Source organism: Abramis brama, assembly GCF_963993115.1.
Source record: "Abramis brama genome assembly, chromosome: 8".
Taxonomy (NCBI): Eukaryota; Metazoa; Chordata; class Actinopteri; order Cypriniformes; family Leuciscidae; genus Abramis; species Abramis brama.
The window spans coordinates 35,422,628-35,443,077 of NC_139970.1; the positions used below are offsets into that span (position 1 = coordinate 35,422,628).

At 37.6% G+C, this 20,450-nt stretch overlaps 1 protein-coding gene across 3 annotated transcripts in view; it reads right to left on the reverse strand.

Moving 5' to 3' along the window:
• The window catches only part of erbb4b (erb-b2 receptor tyrosine kinase 4b), a 316,016-nt gene that overhangs the window by 81,785 nt on the left and 213,781 nt on the right, over positions 1 to 20,450 (reverse strand). For all 3 annotated transcript variants that reach the window (XM_084123173.1, XM_084123172.1, XM_084123171.1), the window contains exons 5-10: positions 16,990 to 17,055; positions 9,514 to 9,632; positions 7,397 to 7,538; positions 5,628 to 5,741; positions 4,446 to 4,572; positions 3,324 to 3,397 (exon numbers count right to left, since the gene is read on the reverse strand). In XM_084123173.1, the coding sequence (XP_083979299.1) occupies positions 3,324 to 3,397; positions 4,446 to 4,572; positions 5,628 to 5,741; positions 7,397 to 7,538; positions 9,514 to 9,632; positions 16,990 to 17,055 (642 nt within the window). The remainder of the gene's footprint in view (positions 1 to 3,323; positions 3,398 to 4,445; positions 4,573 to 5,627; positions 5,742 to 7,396; positions 7,539 to 9,513; positions 9,633 to 16,989; positions 17,056 to 20,450) is intronic.

A 20,450-nucleotide genomic window follows, 5' to 3' on the forward strand; every position in this document is an offset into this window, starting at 1 on the left:
CTTAGAAATCAATCATTTCTGAGCTGAGATGGGGTTAAACGCTTCAGCGTTTGCATTTTCCACAGCCTGAGTTATTTGGTCTAAGGTTGTGGAGGAAGATTAGAGGAAGTGCCTCAGTGAGGTGTCGTTAGCATGGTGTCTGCTGACACTAATTGCCTTAATGACAAAACTGTGCGATGGGAAGTCTAAGAGAGTGTGTCTGCAGTGCCTTGAGAGTGGGCCGCTTGCCTGTCTGTGTTGTAATCTGTTTATTTTTTTACGTGTGGAGGTGAGACTTCATCATGCTAATAGTCTAACGAGGTCCCAGAGAACACTTGTCAGCTCCAGACAAACATCAGGAGAGTAATGCTGCCCCACAAATGAATTGCACGTAAGAATCACAAAGGGAACTGCTTCAAATGAGTCTGGGTAACACAAAATACAGCTGTCGACACCAGTGAGTTTGATCTGCGCCAACATGATCCTTTAAGGCTAGGATCTCTTTGTGTCATAAATTTCTGATGCTTATATGTAGGCTGTTTATATCGTATTTGTTATATCGGTGCATATAAAGTACAAAACTGTTCAAATGTTTGGAGTCAGTAAGACTTTTTTATTTTTTTTAAAGAAATGTATGCTTTTATTCAGCATGGATGCATTAAATTGATCAAAAGTGAAAGTAAAGACATTTGGTAACACTTTACAACAAGGTTCATTAGTTAACATTAGTTAACTAGTTAACATAAACTAAGAATGAACAATACTTCTTCAACATTTGTTAATCTTAGTAAATATTACATAACTAGTTAATGCTCTGTGAACTAACATGAACAAACAATGAACAGCTGTATTTTTATTAACTAACATTAACACAGATTAATAAATACTGTAACTAATGCATTGCACATTGTTAGTTAATTTTAGTTAATACATTAGCTAACATTAGTTAATGAACCTTATTGTAAAGTGTTACCAGACATGTATAACATTACAAAATATTTCTAATTCAAATAAATGCTCATTCGACATATATACTGTAAAATATATATATATATATATATATATATATATATATATATATATGTGTGTGTGTGTGTGTGTGTGTGTGTGTGTGTGTGTGTGTGTGTGTGTATAATATCATTCAAATCATCATTTAACAAAAACTATATTTGTACTGTGTTTTTTGCTTTTTAGAATAAACAATCTGAATCTACTTTGCAACACTGGCTGTTTGGTTGAAAAACCTAACTTCAGAGAAAATAAATACATTTGGAGAAAAATATCAGATATCATGATCAAAATGCTGCAAAAATATTTTGTCAGAAAAAATGGATAATTTTTCACAGTTCTACACTATGTCCCAGTGCTAACCCCTCCCTCAAGCCCTGAGACCAGGCAGAGGTTAAATCAGGTCAGCCTCTTCTGTCCATCTCTCTTGAGAGATTCACAGAGGGCTTGAGCTGAAGGCAGTGCCGGAAGAGCCACAAGCATTTCCCCAAATCTTCAAATACTGGTGGAGAAGCATTCGACTGCGGCTGTGAAATGTTCGTTTAATGCAAGTCAGGGTTTGGGGTTTACTGGGAGTCATACTGACCATGCAACCATACAAAAATTAAATAACAGCCATCTGAAGGGTATTTCGTTTCAGCTGCAACTTCTCACAGCTAGATGACCTTCTTCAGGCGTAAAATGCAAATTGTACACTGAATTCATTCAAATGGAGTAAACACATTCGATTTAAAAACCCGCTGTAAAGAAATACTTATAGCGGCACCTCTGGATCTGTCAAAGTCTTCAAGCTGGGGGTCACAGAGCAGAAATAATACCTTTCCAGTCAAGACGTTCTGTCAGAGACTGTGGCTACCTGCATATAGATGTGACAGCCTGACATGCATGCCTCACTGACTTGGAGAGCCCTCTTTGCTGTCACCACAGCAAGAGAGAGCGAGAGAGGTAAAGAGTGTGAGAGAGAGAGAGAGAGAGAGAGAGAGAGAGAGAGAGAGAGAGAGAGAGAGAGAGAGAGAGAGAGAGAGAGAGAGAGAGAGAGCGTGTGTGTTTTCAACTGCTTTCATGTTTCTTATGAGTCCTGCTCTCCTTTGGGAAGCTCTCTTCAGTTGGAGAAATATTCCTCATCATGTATTCATCATATATAGGGCCTCCCCGCTGAGATACAGAGAAACGGACTCTCGTACAAACACACACACAGTTACACACATTCCACACACACGTATACAATCCACAAACACACTAGATCTTCCTCTGTGCTTTGTTCCATGTGTTTTTGATGCAACTCTTCAATAAAACAGGTGGATTATGAAAATCTGGGCATGTGAATCAGCTATTTTCATTTTACAGGCCCTTCTTTATGAAAGCATAAATTAATGGCTCTGTTCCAAAATGTAGGAAGCTGCCTCGCTGTCTACTGTCTGTTACACCCTAACTAAAATGGACCCTCATTAGTTACTGGTTTGGAACACTCTCTCAGGCCCTGTTCACACCTGGTATTAAGATGTGTTTTGGTTGATCGGATCACAAGTGGACGACGTGTATACAGGTGTAAATGTAAAGGGGGTTTAAAATGTTTTGAGCTTGTCCACTTCCAGAGGTAGACAAAAATGCATTCGACCAGATTGCTTTTGTAGTGTAGACGCTCGTGGTCGAATGAGTTCGAACAGCCACTGAAGCCTACTCTCCACCTACTGACCTAATGCGTAAAGATTATGGGAAGCGCGCAAGCCAGACTGGATTTAAACTTTGTCGGCTGGAGAACCAAGTTTGGTTTGAAGACGAAAAACGTACTAAGCACAATGTTCTCTCACCATTGATGATTTCTAATGCACTCACAACGTTTGCAGTAGTCTTGCAAATGAAGGTGTAAACAGGATAATGTTATAGATTGTCAAGGGGAATGTTTCTCCCTCGTCTACTTGTGATCCAACCGATCAAAATGCATCTTAATACCAGGTGTAAGCAGGGCCTTAGTGTGTTAAACAAATAACCCTCCTCATGCAAAGTGCACAGTAAACGTAACTTGACTGATTTCAGCAGAGATTGAGTTAGCAGTGCTTGTGTCAGCAGCACATATTCTAATAAGCATAAACATACATCAATATTGGGTAAAATTGTTCATTTATTATACTAGCATATAACATGCCAGAGGAGGATGGGCTCCCCTTGCTGAGTGCTGGTTCCTCCGAAGGTTTGTTCTTTGTCATTTGTGGCTTGCGCAATTTGTGTTTGTAAGGCACTATGTATTATTCAAAGATGCCTTGAAAACAATGTGTTATCATATTATCATCATTATTATGTAAAAGACCAATCCAAATGAAACCAACATGACTTACCAGTGATCTCTCGAACGGTGCGGAACACATTGAGTTTCTCTGGATCCAAGGGCTCTATGTTGTGGTATATGTCCCTGTAACACAGACGAAGATCGATGCAAATACACATCATACTCAGTACATACTGAAAGCCACATAATTTCTTTAATAAATCAAGAAAAACCTAGCATTTTGAGTCCAGATCGTGTAACAAGCTCTTAAAGCAATCAGTGAGAAGCCATTTGCAAAAATCAAGTTATTAGAGAGTCCATAAGTGCAGACTATCAATATAAAAGCATTTAACCAGTATCTGCTGACCACATCCATCCCAGTCTGCTGAATTTTCTAAGTCTCCATGCATGCCTTATAATGTTCTTTTGAGCGGTACAGCAGGTTTTAATAGCACCACTGAGCTGGAGATCTTCTGGGAGGATGTGTCCAGAACACCTGCTGACGCGGCATGTGTGAGAGTGTGCACGTGGGAATACGTGTAAGAAATATGTGCACTCCATAGCACAGTTTGTGGTGGAGATGATGTCATATGCATGCCTATCAGGATGTGTGTATGTGTGCACATGGGTTTTCCCAGCATGCCTGCGGCTGCTGGCCCTGGATTGCTCTTTAAGAGCAGAGTCAGCTATATGGGGTTAAAGGGCCAGCCAAGCAGGCGCAGTGGGATCAGAAAGAGACCACTGGAGGAAGCAGGTCAACCAGAGGTCAAATGACTTCTTGACAAGCTGACAATCAAATATTTCACAGCACTTATATAAAGAGGGGGCAGCAGATTTCTCATATAAAGTCACATTAACTGCGGCCGTCTTGAGAGTCAGTAGAAGGTCTCGTAGGTCTTGCTTGCCTGTCTAAACTCGCAAAGTGTGTTAACGGCACTTTTAATGTGTGCTATTAAACTAGCCACTGCTGTTTTTTTTTTACACAGCCATGATGTGAATGGTTTCTCTAGAGCTTTTCTTTCATGAATCCCCTCCTGCATCATTAAAGCTGATGTTATCTGATAAAAAGAAGCAGCATAGGTCAAATGGCTTCCGACAATCCAATATTCGATATTCAGCTGTAAAGCAGAGTGTAATGGCTGTGAAGTGAGCCGAAAGAGGCCTTGTGGAGAGAAAAAGGAGCCACTCTCACCCTTTAATGCCTGTGATGAGGAACACCAGATTTCCATTGATCTTGGTGCAGTTGATGAATCTGTCAATGTTGCTGGAGTCGACGGTTTGAGCCGTCTGAAGGCTGGCAGTGCCAATCCCATCACATGCTATAACATAAACCAGACAACTGTGTAAAAATCATGGATAGAACTTTCAGGTGATGTTTGATAACTTTGAAAGAAAGAATAATTAATGAATGGTTAATGTCAGGTCAACTGACCCCTTCAAAAATTGGTTAGCAAGGTTCCCACCAAAAGACCATACTTCACACATCCCTGTTACTGCTGTAAAGTTCACGGTGCACAATACATGTACTGTGATGTAGTGTTTTGTCACAATACACCGCTGCACAATGGGCAAAGTAGTTTGTTTACTGGAAAGGCTGAACTATCCTGATAACAATAACTACAGTAACCAATGAACTTCACAAGTTGATGCAAATAAATAAATAAATACATAAACAAAGACTGTATCAATACCAGTCTTTGAATAGCAGCAGTAGTTCCATGTAGTTTTAAGCGCTGTGTTACCAGTAATTGTATTTTACATTTGATTGTTTCTTTTCTTTGTTTTCAGAGAGAAAACAAATCGATATAATTATATATATATATATATATATATATATATATATATATATATATATATATATATATATATATATATATATATATATATATATATATATATATATAAATGTATTACAATCTATAATATTGTACATTTATAATTTATAAAAATCAGTGTTATCCAAAACTATTAAAAAATATTTTTTGTTAACTGAAGTAAAGCTGACATAAAATGCAATATAAATATTATTAAACTTAAATAAACATCTGGTTAAACAATGGTGAAAAATTATAATTTTTAGCAAAAGTACTAAAATTATTAAAACTGAAATAAAAAATAAATAAAAATGCCCAAAACACATCCCAAAATGACTAAAACTTAAACTAAAATTAAAATATAAAAGCTAATAAATAGCATGTAAGTAATATTAAAATAATACTGTTATAAATTAAGGAAATAGCATTTTCACCAAAAATATGTTTTTGCTTTGCTATCACAGTTTGTGAAATTTCACTGACAAATGACATTTTGGTTTTGGGGCAATCAGCATAGCAAATATGGCATTTTGGTGAGTTTTGATGAAGTGTGTGATCACCTTTAGGGCAGATATCAGTGCAGGGGATGCACATCTTGATCCTGTTCTCCTCCACCTCCATCTTATTGCTGGGACAGGCTCTGACACAGGAGCTGTGGTCCACCACGAAGTTATCTATCACCCCACACACAAAAGCAGAACAAACGGTCAGACTGCAACGTGCCCCTGAACAAACTCTAAGCAATCTCTGTGAAAAAGGCCATTGACATTTTGTAATGGTAGAGAAGAAACATCCATTCTCAGACAAAAACCATTAACACATCCGCACGAACGCACTGGGGACCCTGACTGTGGCGTGTGCGCGTGGAAAGAGCCCATTTCCGGCGGCGACTGTGCAGCGTGGCATCCATCACCAGAGAGGAGAAAGGGCTCACGAAGGGCCAGATAAAAGAAGATGGAGCTCTCAAGTGCAGACATCTCTCTTCACCTCTTACATTAAATGTGAATCTCAGAGTCTTACTGTGGCATTAGATTTAACGTGACACCAGAAGAACGAATAAGCCTGGGTAAAAAAACCCCCACAACCCTCACTTGACAGCCTCGTGAAACCCAACCAAACTGAGGATTTCAGAGATGTACCATTGAATGAAGAGGCCTTGTCCAAACTGCAGAGGGCAGTTTGGGTAATGGAACGGGTCTCTGAGTACTGCACAATAACATTCATCGTGGACTGAGCACTGGAGTGGGCGTCTGTCAGTGTGAAAACCCTTCATTCTGCAGGAATGATGGCACTCGTGCTCACCTATAACCACTGTTATCAAAACTCTCTTTCATAATTTTGATGTTACTTTCTATTTCCCTGTTCTCTCCTCTTCAAAGAAGTCAGGCCAGTTCATTCGAAATTTTCATCGTTTCAATGAGAAACACACGAGATTCCTATCTCCGTAATTACTCTATCATGTCTATTCACACTCAGCTCTGTTTTATATGTTGCATTGTTTGCATGCGTATAGTACATGTACTTTGTTATGGTGCTGACAATGCAAAGCCATTAAAACATTTTAATTTTTTCTTAATACATTTAAATGTGGGATGGACAATAAAACATTTAGCAGTGGTTGAAATTAAGTTTATCTTCTGTTTAGGGACCCACATTGAGGTGCATTACGGTTTTGTGGATATTATTTTTTTTAATAATATCTGTCTACTAGAATTTGATTAGGTTAGAGTAACGTATTAAATTAATGCAAATAATTATTTTATTTTTTTATCAAAAATAAAAATAAACTAATTCTCAAAAGAACATGAGGGTTAGCCTAATGTCGTTTTGAACGCATATTTTTATATTTTAACAGTAATTATTTTGAGATCAAACAATAGTTGGTGGACCCCCTGCAGTACTGCCACAGATCCCTGGTTGAAGACCTTTTCTTTTCTTTTCTTTTCTTTTCTTTTCTTTTCTTTTCTTTTCTTTTCTTTTCTTTTCTTTTCTTTTCTTTTCTTTTCCTTCTTTCTTTCTTTCTTTCTTTCTTTCTTTCTTTCTTTCCTCCTTCAAGTCAACAGAGGCCAAGAAGCTGAGTGAGATTTATCGGACAGGCTCACTCCTAGGGCTCTACGTGTGGGCCGCGACCTCAACAGGGTCTCAGAGGAGCGTGAGGACTCAGGTGCAGCCGATTCGCCTCATTTGTATTCAATCTGAAACATGCTTACATGCCTGCTTGTGAACGCGCCTAGACATGGCATCTGATATCCATTTATGTGAGTGAAAGATCCAGCTAGAAACGTGTGCGTAAGCATACACAGGTTTGTATTCATTCTCTCCGTCTTACGTGGGCACTTTTTGACGCAGAAAGCTCCATATGTGTATTTGGCCCGCGGGTTGTGCTCCAGCTGGAACGTGGTTGGGTTGTAGACAAAGGGTTGTGGGCATTGCGTCACGCATGCACCGCTGTCGTTGAAGTTAGTACAGGCCTGGACACAAGGAAACAAGGTTATTGACACCAATACACATTTATTTAATAAAACAGCTGACAAAATCTTGTGTTGCTACTCTTACAGTCTCATTTTTGTAAATTACGCAATAGAAGAATGTGTAGGAACACAAAATCAGCTTCAACACACAAAAAAGTATGTCAACCAACACCAATACTACATAAAAGCAATATAGAGCAGCAATGTTACTAATAAATAATGATTCAAACCGGCTAAAGGAATGGAAAAAGCTCTATACTTTGACTTTAGAAACATGTGAGAACATATGTTTCCTGTCTTAGAGGTGCTGAGATTAAAAAAAAGGCATTGATCCAAATCCCAATGCATGCCGCGAAAGTGCTTTTTCAATTAAAAGGAAACAATTGAGAAGTACAATATCAATGACTACAGCTGAGGATAACTAATTAAAAAAACAGAGAGGTGCGATAAATCGCTTTCTCTGAGGGCCGGAGAGGCGAGGAACAGTCAGAGGCGTTCGGGATCTGCCCAGGCAACACGCAACAAAAGAGCTACAGAGGTGTGGCCCCACTCTCATTCACAGCAAAGCATTGTGGGAGGAAATGAGATTTTAATGGTATCTCCAGTGCAAAGAACATCTCCTATAGGGAGATTTCTGGTCAAAAGCGACTCATCTGTAGGCAACATAGATCTCTTTTGCAGAAGTGAATTGCAGATGTGAATATCACAGCTGAACAAAAACTCACAGATAAGGTGAGGGAGCTAGAATGGGTCTGGTGCTGTTACCGTAACACTTATACAATTGTAGCTTTATGGGATGCTGGTAAGGCCATAGATGACTGACAGACTGTGTGTGTGTGTGTGTTTGGGGGAAAAAGTTGTTAAATGCTGAGACATCTAAGAGGACAAAATTTGAGGTTAGGGATTCTATTTGACCCAGAAAAGATGTTGACTATTTTATTTTTTTTTAGTCAATGCTTAAAAGCACAATGCCCACATTTGCATAATTTCAAACACAGTGAGGTTTAAAAGTCTGATTCCACATTCAAATCTGAGAATCAAAATCTAATTTTAAACTTATAAAAACTATTTTAGAATTAACATTGCACATCAACATTTCCAGACCACTATAAATTTGTGATATTTTGACCGTTTAAAATCCCGTTCGCATGACAACTATAACAATAACTATAACGTTTTAAAAATCATTCTAATTCTATGAGAATAGGGAAGTCCACACCACAACTAATTATAACAACAACAGAAGAACGACATCATTGAAATCACTTTTTTTGTCTAGCTGATAAAGGATAAAAACACTGACAGCCAATCAGAATCCATCCTGCTTTAAAGAACTTGAGCATTTAAAGTGGCAGGCGACATAATTGCAATGTGTGCTCATAATAAACAAAATGTCACTGTGCATTGGTGTGGATACATATATATTTATATATTTATTGTTATAGTTATCTTTATAGTTATCTTACTTATACTTATGGTGTGAAGGAGCTTAACTTGTACAAAAGTTGAAATGTTCTTGCTTCCTTTGAAGCTCAATAAGGTCTTTGGATCATTCTCAAATCTTGCTGGAAAATATGATAATCAGGTTTTATACAAACTTGTGAAGTTCATGCAGCTTGAGTACTGCTGTTATTAAAGCAAAAACAAAAAGAAAAATTGTGTTTGCTGATCATATCATTTGTGTTGATAAAAACCCTATAAAAATAGAAGAATGCAAAAGCTCAAATTTGCTAGTGGACTTTGAAGCCCCACTTTATATATTGACTATGACATGCAAATACAGAACAAATACAGAAGTTTGTGGACAGAGGACTTTCCATCCTGCTGTCACCATATAGAACAAACTGTAGTTGTGTGATGTGACTAGTCGACACAGAGCCAAAACATCAACTAGTGGCAGAGCTAATCGACTATATTCTGCAATCACTAATATGCTTGGGTGTATGCGTGTGTTACAAAAATACTGAAGACATACAAAGCAGTCTGTGTCCTTCGGTCCTGAACAGCCTCCAGCACACTCGCGATGGCAGCAGTCACTGACATACGGCCCGAAACAGCGACCATCACACTGCTCGGCACACACCGTCTTGGTCACTGAGAAGGTAACAGAGAGACAAGTTCAGAAACTGTTCGTGAAAAAAAGCGAATATTCCATATTTTCTAATGACAATTAGCATCTGTGTTAACAAACACTTTAACCATAATGCCTCATCATACAACACAGCTGTCTAGATGACAGTAGGAGTGGTATTCAGTAGGAGTAAACCGAGTAAACTCTTAACTTCAATGATGGTGCACATGGAGCAGTGCTGCTTTCCTACTCCAAGCGATAGTCACAGTAATAAATTTAGACATTCACAGTAATTCCTACCATATGGCATGCCAAATACATCTCCGGTGTAGCTGCTGAATGAGCTTAGGGAGCTTTCTGAAATAAGGCCAACTTTATGCGCTGCATGGATGGATGCAAACGAAGATGTGGATGCTTGGCTAATGCAACTTTTCTTACGTTGTTAGGATAGTAACAAACTTTACTCATGGGTGTGATAGAGTTATAATCAAAATGGATAAAATATTATTAAGGTACTCTATGATTTAAAAAATGTTTTTTATTTTTTTAAAGTTATATTCTGAAAATATGATTACAATTTAAAATAACTGATTTGTATAATATATTTAAAAATTTAATTTATTCATGTGAAGGCAAAGCTGAATTTTCAGCATCATTACTCCAGTCTTCAGCCAAGTCAAGTCACATTTATTTATATAGCGCTTTTTACAATACAGATTGTTTCAAAGCAGCTTTACAGAGATAACAGGAAAATGCTACAAAGTTTGTTTCCAGAAGAAAATAGCGTCACAGTCCAGCTTCAGCTTCAGTTCAGTGTCACATGTTCCTTCAGAAATCATTCTAATATGCTGATTTGGAAACATTTCTTCCTATTATCAATGTTGAAAACATTGTGATACTTTTTTTCCACAATTTTTTGATGAATAGAATGTTCAAAAGAACAGCATTTATTTAAAATAGAAATCTTTTGTAACATTATAAATGTCTTCACTGTTACTTTTGATCAATTTAATGCATCCGTGCTGAATAAAAGTAGTAATTTCCTTTAAAAAATCTTTTTTTTAAATGGTTTAGCTAGCTGTAAATGTGTCGAACTGAACTAAATTCCTGAGTAAGATTCTCCTGAAACAGTTGCTCTGCCATCACAAATGTTGACCTGAAAGAACTAGGTATAACACAGTTTACGCTAATGGCCAATGGGTTATGCTGGAATGCAACAAAGACTCAAATCCTACAAAGACTGTCATTTTCATTTATCTACTAGCCCCCACACAAATGTGAGTGTGACTGTTACTAGCAAGGTGCTTGTAAAACGGTGTAATTGGATTTCCACAGCAGCATTTGTATATGCATGCTTGTTCGGGCTGACTGAACGCTACACAGCCTCTTACAAATGCGTGTTAATTTTTTATCAAGAGTTCATTAGGCTCTCTAAGCATGACAGGATTCAGATGTACATGGATCTTGGTACGTTGACATAGAATTTCAAGCTGTGACAGCAGTGTCCTGCTGGGTGACATGCTATACTTAATCTAAAACTACATCAATTTTTTATTAATTTTTTATTAACTTCTATACATGCAGTTTTAATGATCTCATGCTAAAGAGAACTTATTGAAACTAAACTGCAAAAAAAACCAAAAAAAACTGAACTTCTGACGTGAGATAGATGAATAAATTCTTATTTGATCATCCATGTTTACATATCAATGATTTATTTTTGTTTTTCAAATCTTATTTTTTCTCTCACAATTGCGAGTTTATATCACGCAATTCTGACTTTATGACTCGCAACTGCAAGTTTAAATTGTGAGAAAAAAGTCAAAATTGTGAGATAAAAGTCACAATTACCTTTTTTTATTTTTCATTCTGTGGCGGAAACAATCTTCCATACAGGGATGATAATTTCTTAATTAATTTACCTTAATTAATTAGGCCACACAGATAAATGTGAATTGTTTTGTGTGTCACAATGTGATGCAACCAAAAAGTTGAAGAATTTAAAGAATAAGGCAGTTAATACTATATTAAACCCGACAACAAACCTGCTTCCCATATGAGTGAACCAATAAAAACATATTTATTTTTAAGGATAGAGGGAGGAAAATGGCCTTTTTTTTTTTTACACAATTTGTTTAGGGGGAAAAACAAAACAAAAACAAAAAACCTTAATATCTTGGCACCAGGGGAAATAATAATAATAGAAAAATGTTTGATATGAACCCTTCAAGAGAACTGTAAAAAAAATCTAATAGGACATTGGAAATTATGCTTATCTCAGCACCTATACACACTTTCCCTTGAACATTTATATAACTTTTAAACTAAAATGTTGATAGAAATGGTCATCTACCTATTTACACTCACAAGCATCTCTAGTCATTACAGCATTGCTATAAGACCTGCACAATGCATCCAAGGATTTTATATATATGAAAAGGTACATAATCGATACACTTTGAGAGGCATTTGTGAATAGATTCAATTTATGTGAATTGTCCTTCCTCTGAAATACCACTTTTACAATTCCATTATGGCAGTGTAAGCCATAACCGCATAGACACCAAATGGCCTATTTTTCAAAACAAAAGACATTTTACTGAACTAAAGGCCCACTCAGAAACTCGATGATATGTTGATTCATTTGCCATGAAACACGCTTTTTAAAATACACCCAGCTCTGGCAATTATATACCATCAATCTGCTAAAGTACACAGAAGACTATGAAGCACAGAATATTTAGCCTCTGAGAGTTTCATTAGCGGCTCAACTGCCGTGTTTTACGGCGCAGACACATTTTAGGTCAAGAAGCGCCGCTCTTGTTTAGATGTAATCTCCGTTTAGATATGCACAAATTGATTCCAAATCTAATTATGCGTCAAAAAAATAAAAAATAAAAAATCATTATTTGAACACACTAGATTGAAATATTTACTCAGTATCCACTGGGTTGAGGAGAAATACAGATTTAAGTTTGCAGAAATGACAGGAAGCTACAGCGAAAATCCAACAAGAATGTTTAATGCTCTCAACTTAGTAAATAGCTTCATTAGCGTGAGATGGAACTCGAATCCATTTCACAGTCGCGCAGTTCTCCAATTACTTCGTCCTTATCGTTTCGACAATTAAGACTACTCAAGCTAGACGGCTGGTGGCGAGGCGAGCTGCGGATTTAACCGCTGTGATGAGAGAAGGAAGGCGAGGACGACGAGATGAGGGAAGAGGAGAGAGAACAGACGGGACTTATCTGGTGCAGTGCGGTGACATGTAATGTCTTTGTGGAAGCAGTTTGCAGAAGCAAAGGTTTGCCTATGACTATCTAAATGAGATCAGAATATACTAGAGAGAAAGAGAGAGAGAGAGAGAACAGGCTATGTTCCAAAACCTAGTGAGCTGCTTATGTCTGCAACATTTTTAGTTCAACCAAAAATGAGCATTTTTGGAGCATCGTTATACAGATTTTTCCATACAAAAACAGTTCAGTTGAGTGTGGAATGAGATGAGGATGAACAAATAATGCCAGAATTTTAATTTTTTTTTGTGAACTGCTGCTGTCCACCCCCCCCCCCCCCAACCCCCGACCCCTATTTTGTTGATGAGTATTGATTATATAATTTAATGTAATTAAAAATTGAGTATTCTATCCAATATTTGTGTATGCTGAATATGTTTACATTAACAACAACAGTGAAATCAACTGAGATTCCAGTCTTGTGTGCGCTTTGCTATTTGTATGAGTTGCTATTCCAAATTGGTTACTACATATGAGGTTCCATTTTTGTTAGTATGCTTGCTAGAACACAGCCACAGAGAGACAGAAGCGCCTGTTCAAATAAATGGTTTCTCCATTTAAATAACAGATTTCCTCTCAGAGGTCTTGAAGATGGAATGAAAACAAAACTGAGTGAGAAGAATGAGAGTGTGTTGGTACCCAGATGGAGGGACAGAGTGAAATGACAGGTACATCTGCAGAAGAGAGAGGAAAGAGGAAGCAGGGAGGACACTATGATTAATTAGAGTATATTTGAGAAGCAAAAAGGCTCATATTCTCCTACTTGACCCACCAAACCATTTTAAAGTAAGTCTATAAAAATGATTGTCCATTACGTGAATAAATGGTGATATCACCAGGGTAGTACAAATTCCAGGTAGTTTTCCTGCCATTCTGTAAAATGAAATTGCTCTGCTCTGCTCATCTGTGTGATGATACTGTCGTGAATACAGATACATGGTCTCACAGATGTGCTGAAATACCATTAGCAGTTCCAGACAGAGTCGGCAGACTTTCTGCTCTTTTGTGGCAAGTAGAAAAGAAGTAGACACCTATGTTTCGGTAAAATTTCTGCTGCTTTAATTTAGGTTTTCCTTGCCAATCACTAGTATGGATAAACAACCATCAGATACAAAAATATATATTATTTATTACAAATATCCACTGAATTGAATGGAAAATGAATGGAGACTACAGGATGTGTCAAATTCTGTGGAATTTTCTGCAGAAATGATCTGCACAGATTCCTTGTGGGTCTGCCTATTAACTTTCCATCTCCTCTCGCTCATGCTAATGACACAAGAGTACTGTAATGCCATGAGAGGTTTTTCTCTAATATGAAAATTTCAGAAATGGATTATTTTTTTTTAGCAGAAAAGTTGAGTGTTTTGTCCTTTAAAAAAAAAAAAAAAGACCCTTACTGCTTCATTAGCAAGCTTTTCGAGGCAGGGGAAATGACATGTTTTTGAGCAGTCTGACTTAGCATTTGACTGCACTATAAGAGCACGTCCGGGGAAATCAGAGTTACAGGGTGTTGTGATCAAGCTTGTTGAGAGGAAGCCAGCAAGAGAGAGAGACTGAGTATCTGTCTACGTGTGAGATTTTTGAGGGACCTAAAGTAATTAATCCTGGCAGTTTTAAGTGCAGCTGGTTTCCTCAGCTACATGTGAAAGGGGAGGGAGAGTCAGGCTTCCCGTCTATCTCTTCAATTATCCTCCACTGGGAGGGCAGCGGTGAGCCACGGCCTGCTGGAGGTGTCCTATCGGGCCTGTGGAGAAAGCTGGAGAACTCTCACAGAGTGGAACAACACTTCACCTCTCTCTGCGGCTGTCTCTAAGCAGTCTAGATATTATATTCATGAGTAAAAGTTACTTCTGAGAGATTTTTATTCATCCTGGTTGATAAGTTACAGTATGCTTATGCTATGCAATGCATTATCAAATTAGAAAATAAAAGCAATAAGCCAAGGCTGTTTGTTCTAGTTTTTGTTTTTGCCTAAACTCTTCATAAATCACTGTAACGCCTGACCTTGAGTGACTAGATGCTTTTAGAAAATGGTTGTAACAAAAATATGAGTTTAATCAATCATGAAAAGATAAACAAATTTACAAAGATTATATTCATCAGCCACAAGATAGTCAACTTGGTGCCTACTAACATGTGGTCATGTGTGCATTTATCTGCATTGCATGACGGCTTTGAGTTATTATCATTAATTAAAGCTAAAACTATTAAAATAAAAAAATAAAATAAAATAAAGCTGAAATAAAATAACATATAAATATTAGTCCAAAATTGTTAACTAAACGAAAATTAGAAATGTTGCTTTGACACTAAAATATAAGTTCAAGTGGAAGCACTAAAATTATTAACTGGAAATAAATACAAACTAAAACAGTAGCTAAAACTAAAACGGAAATAAAAATAAATTAAACCTAAATTGCAATAAAAAACTAATAAAATGACAAAAGTACATAACAAAATTACAAAAAATTAAACTAAAATGAACTTAAAAACAAAAAATATTAAAATAAAAGCTAATACAAATTATGAATAAAACTAGAATAAAATTAAAATAAAAACTAAAATAATACTGATCTAATGATACTGATTTTATTAAATTTTTTTAAGATTTTGCATTTTTATTACGATAGGACAGTTAGTTGACAGGAAGCGAAGTTGGAGAGAAAGAGGGGGGCGGGATCGGGAAAAGGTCCATGAGCCGGGACCAAACTCGGGACGCCCGAAGTGCAACTGTTCTGCATGCTGGCACGCTGCCCACGAGGATAATGGTGCCGACGATCAAATCAGATATGAGAGATTTTCCTTTTAGGGCCCTATTTTAACGATCTGAAACGCAAGTATCAAACGCGAAACGCAAGTAACTTTGTGGGCGGATCTCGCTGTTGCTGTTGCTATTATACCGGCGGGATAAATGACTCTTGCGCCCGACGCAAATCTAAAATAGCAAAAATGGGTTGGTCTGAAGTAGCTTCATTACTCATAGGTGTGGTTTGGGCGTAACGTGAAATAAACCAATGAGAGCATCATCTCACATTCCCTTTAAAAGCAGGCGCGCTTGTTCCATGGCGGATTGCTATTATAACGGCGGATTTGCCAGGCGCGCCAGGAGCGGTTCACAGCCGAGGAGACCGACGTTCTCGTCAGGGCCGTAAAAGACAGAGAAGTGACATTGTATGGGGATGGGAGAAACACACCCAAATTAGCTTCGGTTAAACAGGTGTATAATAATTTGAGTAAATGTGTAAGCTAGATTTATGCCTATTTTTTCACATCTTCATGGACACCACAATGATTTCCCTCATGTGGAATATTTTTCCTTGTAATTATGTATGGTTTGCAAAAATGGCAACTGCTGCGTCTGTGTATGAGAGAAGCAAAGTGTATGCGCGTTGTGCACACGCTACATTATGGCCAAGCATGCGATCTTAAAATAGCATCTGAATAACGCGCCACTGACTTTAGACTAGGTTTTTCCTGGTCTGTGGCGGAATTGTTTTCTGGAACTGCAAAATAGCACCAGGGAACGTTTGTGCCGGAACACGCCTCCTCTTTTCGCTGAACCGCCCCCGGGAGCGCAAGTTCATTCCCTAATTTACCGACGTGCGTCTGTCGAGGGAAAAGTCTGCTGTGTGTCGGGTGCAAAATAGGAATGGTACATGTGTCGGTGTACAAAGTCAATTGCGCTGGGTGCAAGATAGGGCCCTTATAATATAAATTATATATATATTTATATATATGAGGACGACCAGAAACAATGGGTAATGTCATGGGAAAATAACATAAGCCAGATTTGAACTCATACTGAGACTTGAACTCGCATTCCCTGCAAGAGCACCAGAGTTCAAAGTTCAATGACTGAAAATCTCTGACAATTAAAAGGATGATGGCATAATTTCAAACATGGTCAAACATGATTTCAACATGTTGTTTAAAGCTCTAGACTGGTAACTACTTCAAATCCTGTGAGGAATGATTGAAACACTAGTGGAAGTGACACTCTCATGTGACCAAAGGTTGAGAAAAGTAACTTTTGCACTTTCAGATGTAAGCATACATTCATCACTTGTGAATTTCTGACACTTACAGCTTTGGCACTGGTCCTCCTTTGGCCCCCAGCAGCGTCCATTACATGCTCTATGACACCTTTGACCTGCAACCAGGAAAGATAAAACATTTAGTTATCGAAATAAAAGATTACACAAAATAACATGTTTTATTTGAAATAACATTCACTTATGCACCTGTGCAATAATAAGACCAGAAAGCTCAGTGATCTTAGTAAATTTTGATTTCATGTTGACAAACTTTTAAGTGTGCATTTTTATCACACAATCATTACGGGGATGTATATTGTCCTAATGTTCAATCACAGTAACCATAATTTGGATCATTCTGCTTTGGGATAGAACTCTTTCCATCCGCACTGACCCTATTCTGATGAAGTGGGGAAGAGTCATGGCTGACTGACAGAACAATGTTCTCCCTGACTCTCCGGAGCTGTGCCTGAATCCTCCCCGGCCCGTATAGTTTGCTACACTCATCTGCAATGGCTGTTCTGCCACCCAAGCTTAATTGACTGTTGGGTAATTGCAGTGTGAGCATGGCTGACTGATGGAGTGTTGTCCTCTGTCCCTGTTCCACTTCAGTTAAGAGTAATTACACTAGTGGCTTACTCCCTTCAACTACATGGGCCAGACACTTTTGACTATCTCCCCCTTTTAAACGTCGTCCTTTTTTTACACTCTCTCTCCCGGTTCCTCTCATTCTGCCTAAGTACTTGATTTCTCTGTTGTTCACGGCAAACTTTCTAATAGCTCAGTCTAAATGAAAATTCTGTCTTCATTTACTCACCATCATGTAATGGAAATTAGGCTACGTTCAGACTGCAGATAAATGTGGCCCAAATAAAAAATGGTTTGCTCATACAGTATGTGACTCGGATATGTTTTTGTCATGACAGTGTGAATGGCACAAACCACATGGAATCTGATCTTTTTGATTCTGATTTGTGTCACTTCCATATGTGGTCCAAATACAGGTCAGATGCTGAACAGTCATATCGGAATTCACGTGACTTTTACGTCACTCTAGAGCAACATTCGTCACAATTCTGCGCTCATGGGAGGTACTTAAGGGATTTTACATACCCAAAGTTATCGAGAAAAGTATTCAGTGAAGGACAGTGATGTGTCAGAAGTATTACATGTGACAGCTCTATATACAAGCAAAACATAATGACATGCATAACTCTGCTCTCTTTTTCCGCATCCTCGTCTTTGTTTTTAATATTACCTGTGCATAATTTCACTGGCTTCCGCGGCAGACCACACTATAAATAAACACGCAATCGCTTATGTCCTCCGTGTTTACTTCCGTATGACAGCTTGCAAGTCTTTTTATTGTTCTTTTGCACATGCGGGTCAGTTCAGGACCACAACCTCTTCACAATGGAATCTAATATTGGAATCTGCCACAATTTAAACGACAATGTGAACAGCTATACTAAAAATTACATCTGAGCAATGAATCGGAATTGAGCACTAATGCTCGCAGTGTGAACGTAGCCTTAGATGGCATTTCACACTGTAGAGCTCCAAAGAGGACAAAAGATCAGCATAAAAGTAGTCTATACAACTTGTACATTATAATCTAAGTCTTCTGAGTGCATGTACGATAAATTCATGTGAGGTATAGATGCAGCTTACGAGTCGTATGGGCCACTTTCATGGTGCTTTTTTGAGCTTGGAAGCTCCTGGTCACTCTGAAGATTATTTCACAATAACAAAACATCTCTCCCTGTTTCCACTAGAAAGAGAATGACATTCAGGTTTGAAAATTAAATGAGGGTGAGTAAATAATGACAGAGACGCTCAAGGTCTCATTTGGTTCATTTTAATGTTTACATTGACCATCATTTTATGCTTCTCCTTACTGCCTACACTGCTGCTTCTAACCCAATCTGAAGGTTACAAACATTGGAAATAAGTAATTGATAAACATTGGCTGGAAGGGCAGGATTACATTTTAATTGGTAAAAGGAGCATTGTTTATTCCCTGTTGTTTTAATGTAAATAACCTCACTAAATAATGAAATAAAATCAATGAGAACAATCCCTCCCCCAAAACACTAAGAGATGGTTTACAAACTCAACACCCTTGATCTGGGCAGTGGGGAGAGAAACAGATCAAGAAGATTGATTGATTGGACATAACGTGAGTCTCTCCAAATTGAAATCTGTAAAAAAAAAATATATTTTTTGTTGTTTTTGTTTTTTAAGACATGGAATACAAAAGGAATATTTTGGTATTTTTCTATATGATAATAGTACATATTGGCTTTTATTGTATGATTAAAAAAATATGTGGGAACATTCTCCAAACTTTTTCCTTTTGTGTTCAGAAAAATAATAGCATACAGGTTTGGATCGACACGAGAGTGAGTAAATAAAGACCGAATTTAAATTCAGGTGTAGTTAAACACGCACAAATCCAAATAGAATCAAGAATCTTTTAATAAACAGGGAGAATACGCAGGAGAATCAGATCAGCAACTACAAAATAACACAAGCAAGACCGAACAAAGGCTATGTTCACACCATCAGTCAAAATCTGATCATTTGTGTATCCAATTGGAATCTGATCTAAATGATTGGTTGTCTATGTTGTGTATCGCAACTGTTCAGATCCGATGTGTGTGTCCCATGCTGCTCTTTTGTTTTCCGGAATATCTGCATTGGTTTCTATGGCAATGACGTTGCGCTGGTAGGTATACGCCAAAAACAACAACAACAACCACAACATGGAGGGATTTGCAATACAAAACACGTCTCCATTATTGTAATTTCCTGCTCGTCTGGCACTTTGCAACAACACAACCTTGTTTCTGCAGGGACTTTCAGCATGTTTCCTATAGCAAAGTCTGATGCTTACTTTTTTTGTGGTGTGAGAGTGTCAAATTAACCACGCAAAATCCGATCAGAGCAGTCAGACTGAAAAGGATTTCCAGAAATGCTTTTTGAATAGGATTTCAAAACACATATGAATGTAGCTTGAGACGGATTTGTAAAAAATCGCATTTCATGTGATTTTTTTCTGCCGTTCACACTTGCTAAATCTGATCGGATTTCAATCAGATACGCACAAAAAATGGATTTGGATAGACGGTCTGGACGTAGTCAAAGAACTGATGAAACTAAGAGCTTAAATACACAGAAAAAGGTGCCGGATTAATAGGAAGCTAATGACCAAGGAACACAGACAAAATGGGAGCAGGGAAAACAAAAACAAAACACAGACATAGACATAACCCTGACAACTACAGTATACATCAAATGGAAATGGAAAAACAATACTAGGATTCGTTGACGAATAGAAAGAACAGTAGTACACTACCATTCAAAAGTGTGGGGCCAATATGATTTGTTTTAAAGAAATTAATTATTTTATTCAGCAATTGACAGAAAATACATTTATAATATTACAAAATATTTATATTCCAAAACAGTACTGTTCTCTCACACAAATATTGTGCAGCACAACTGTTTT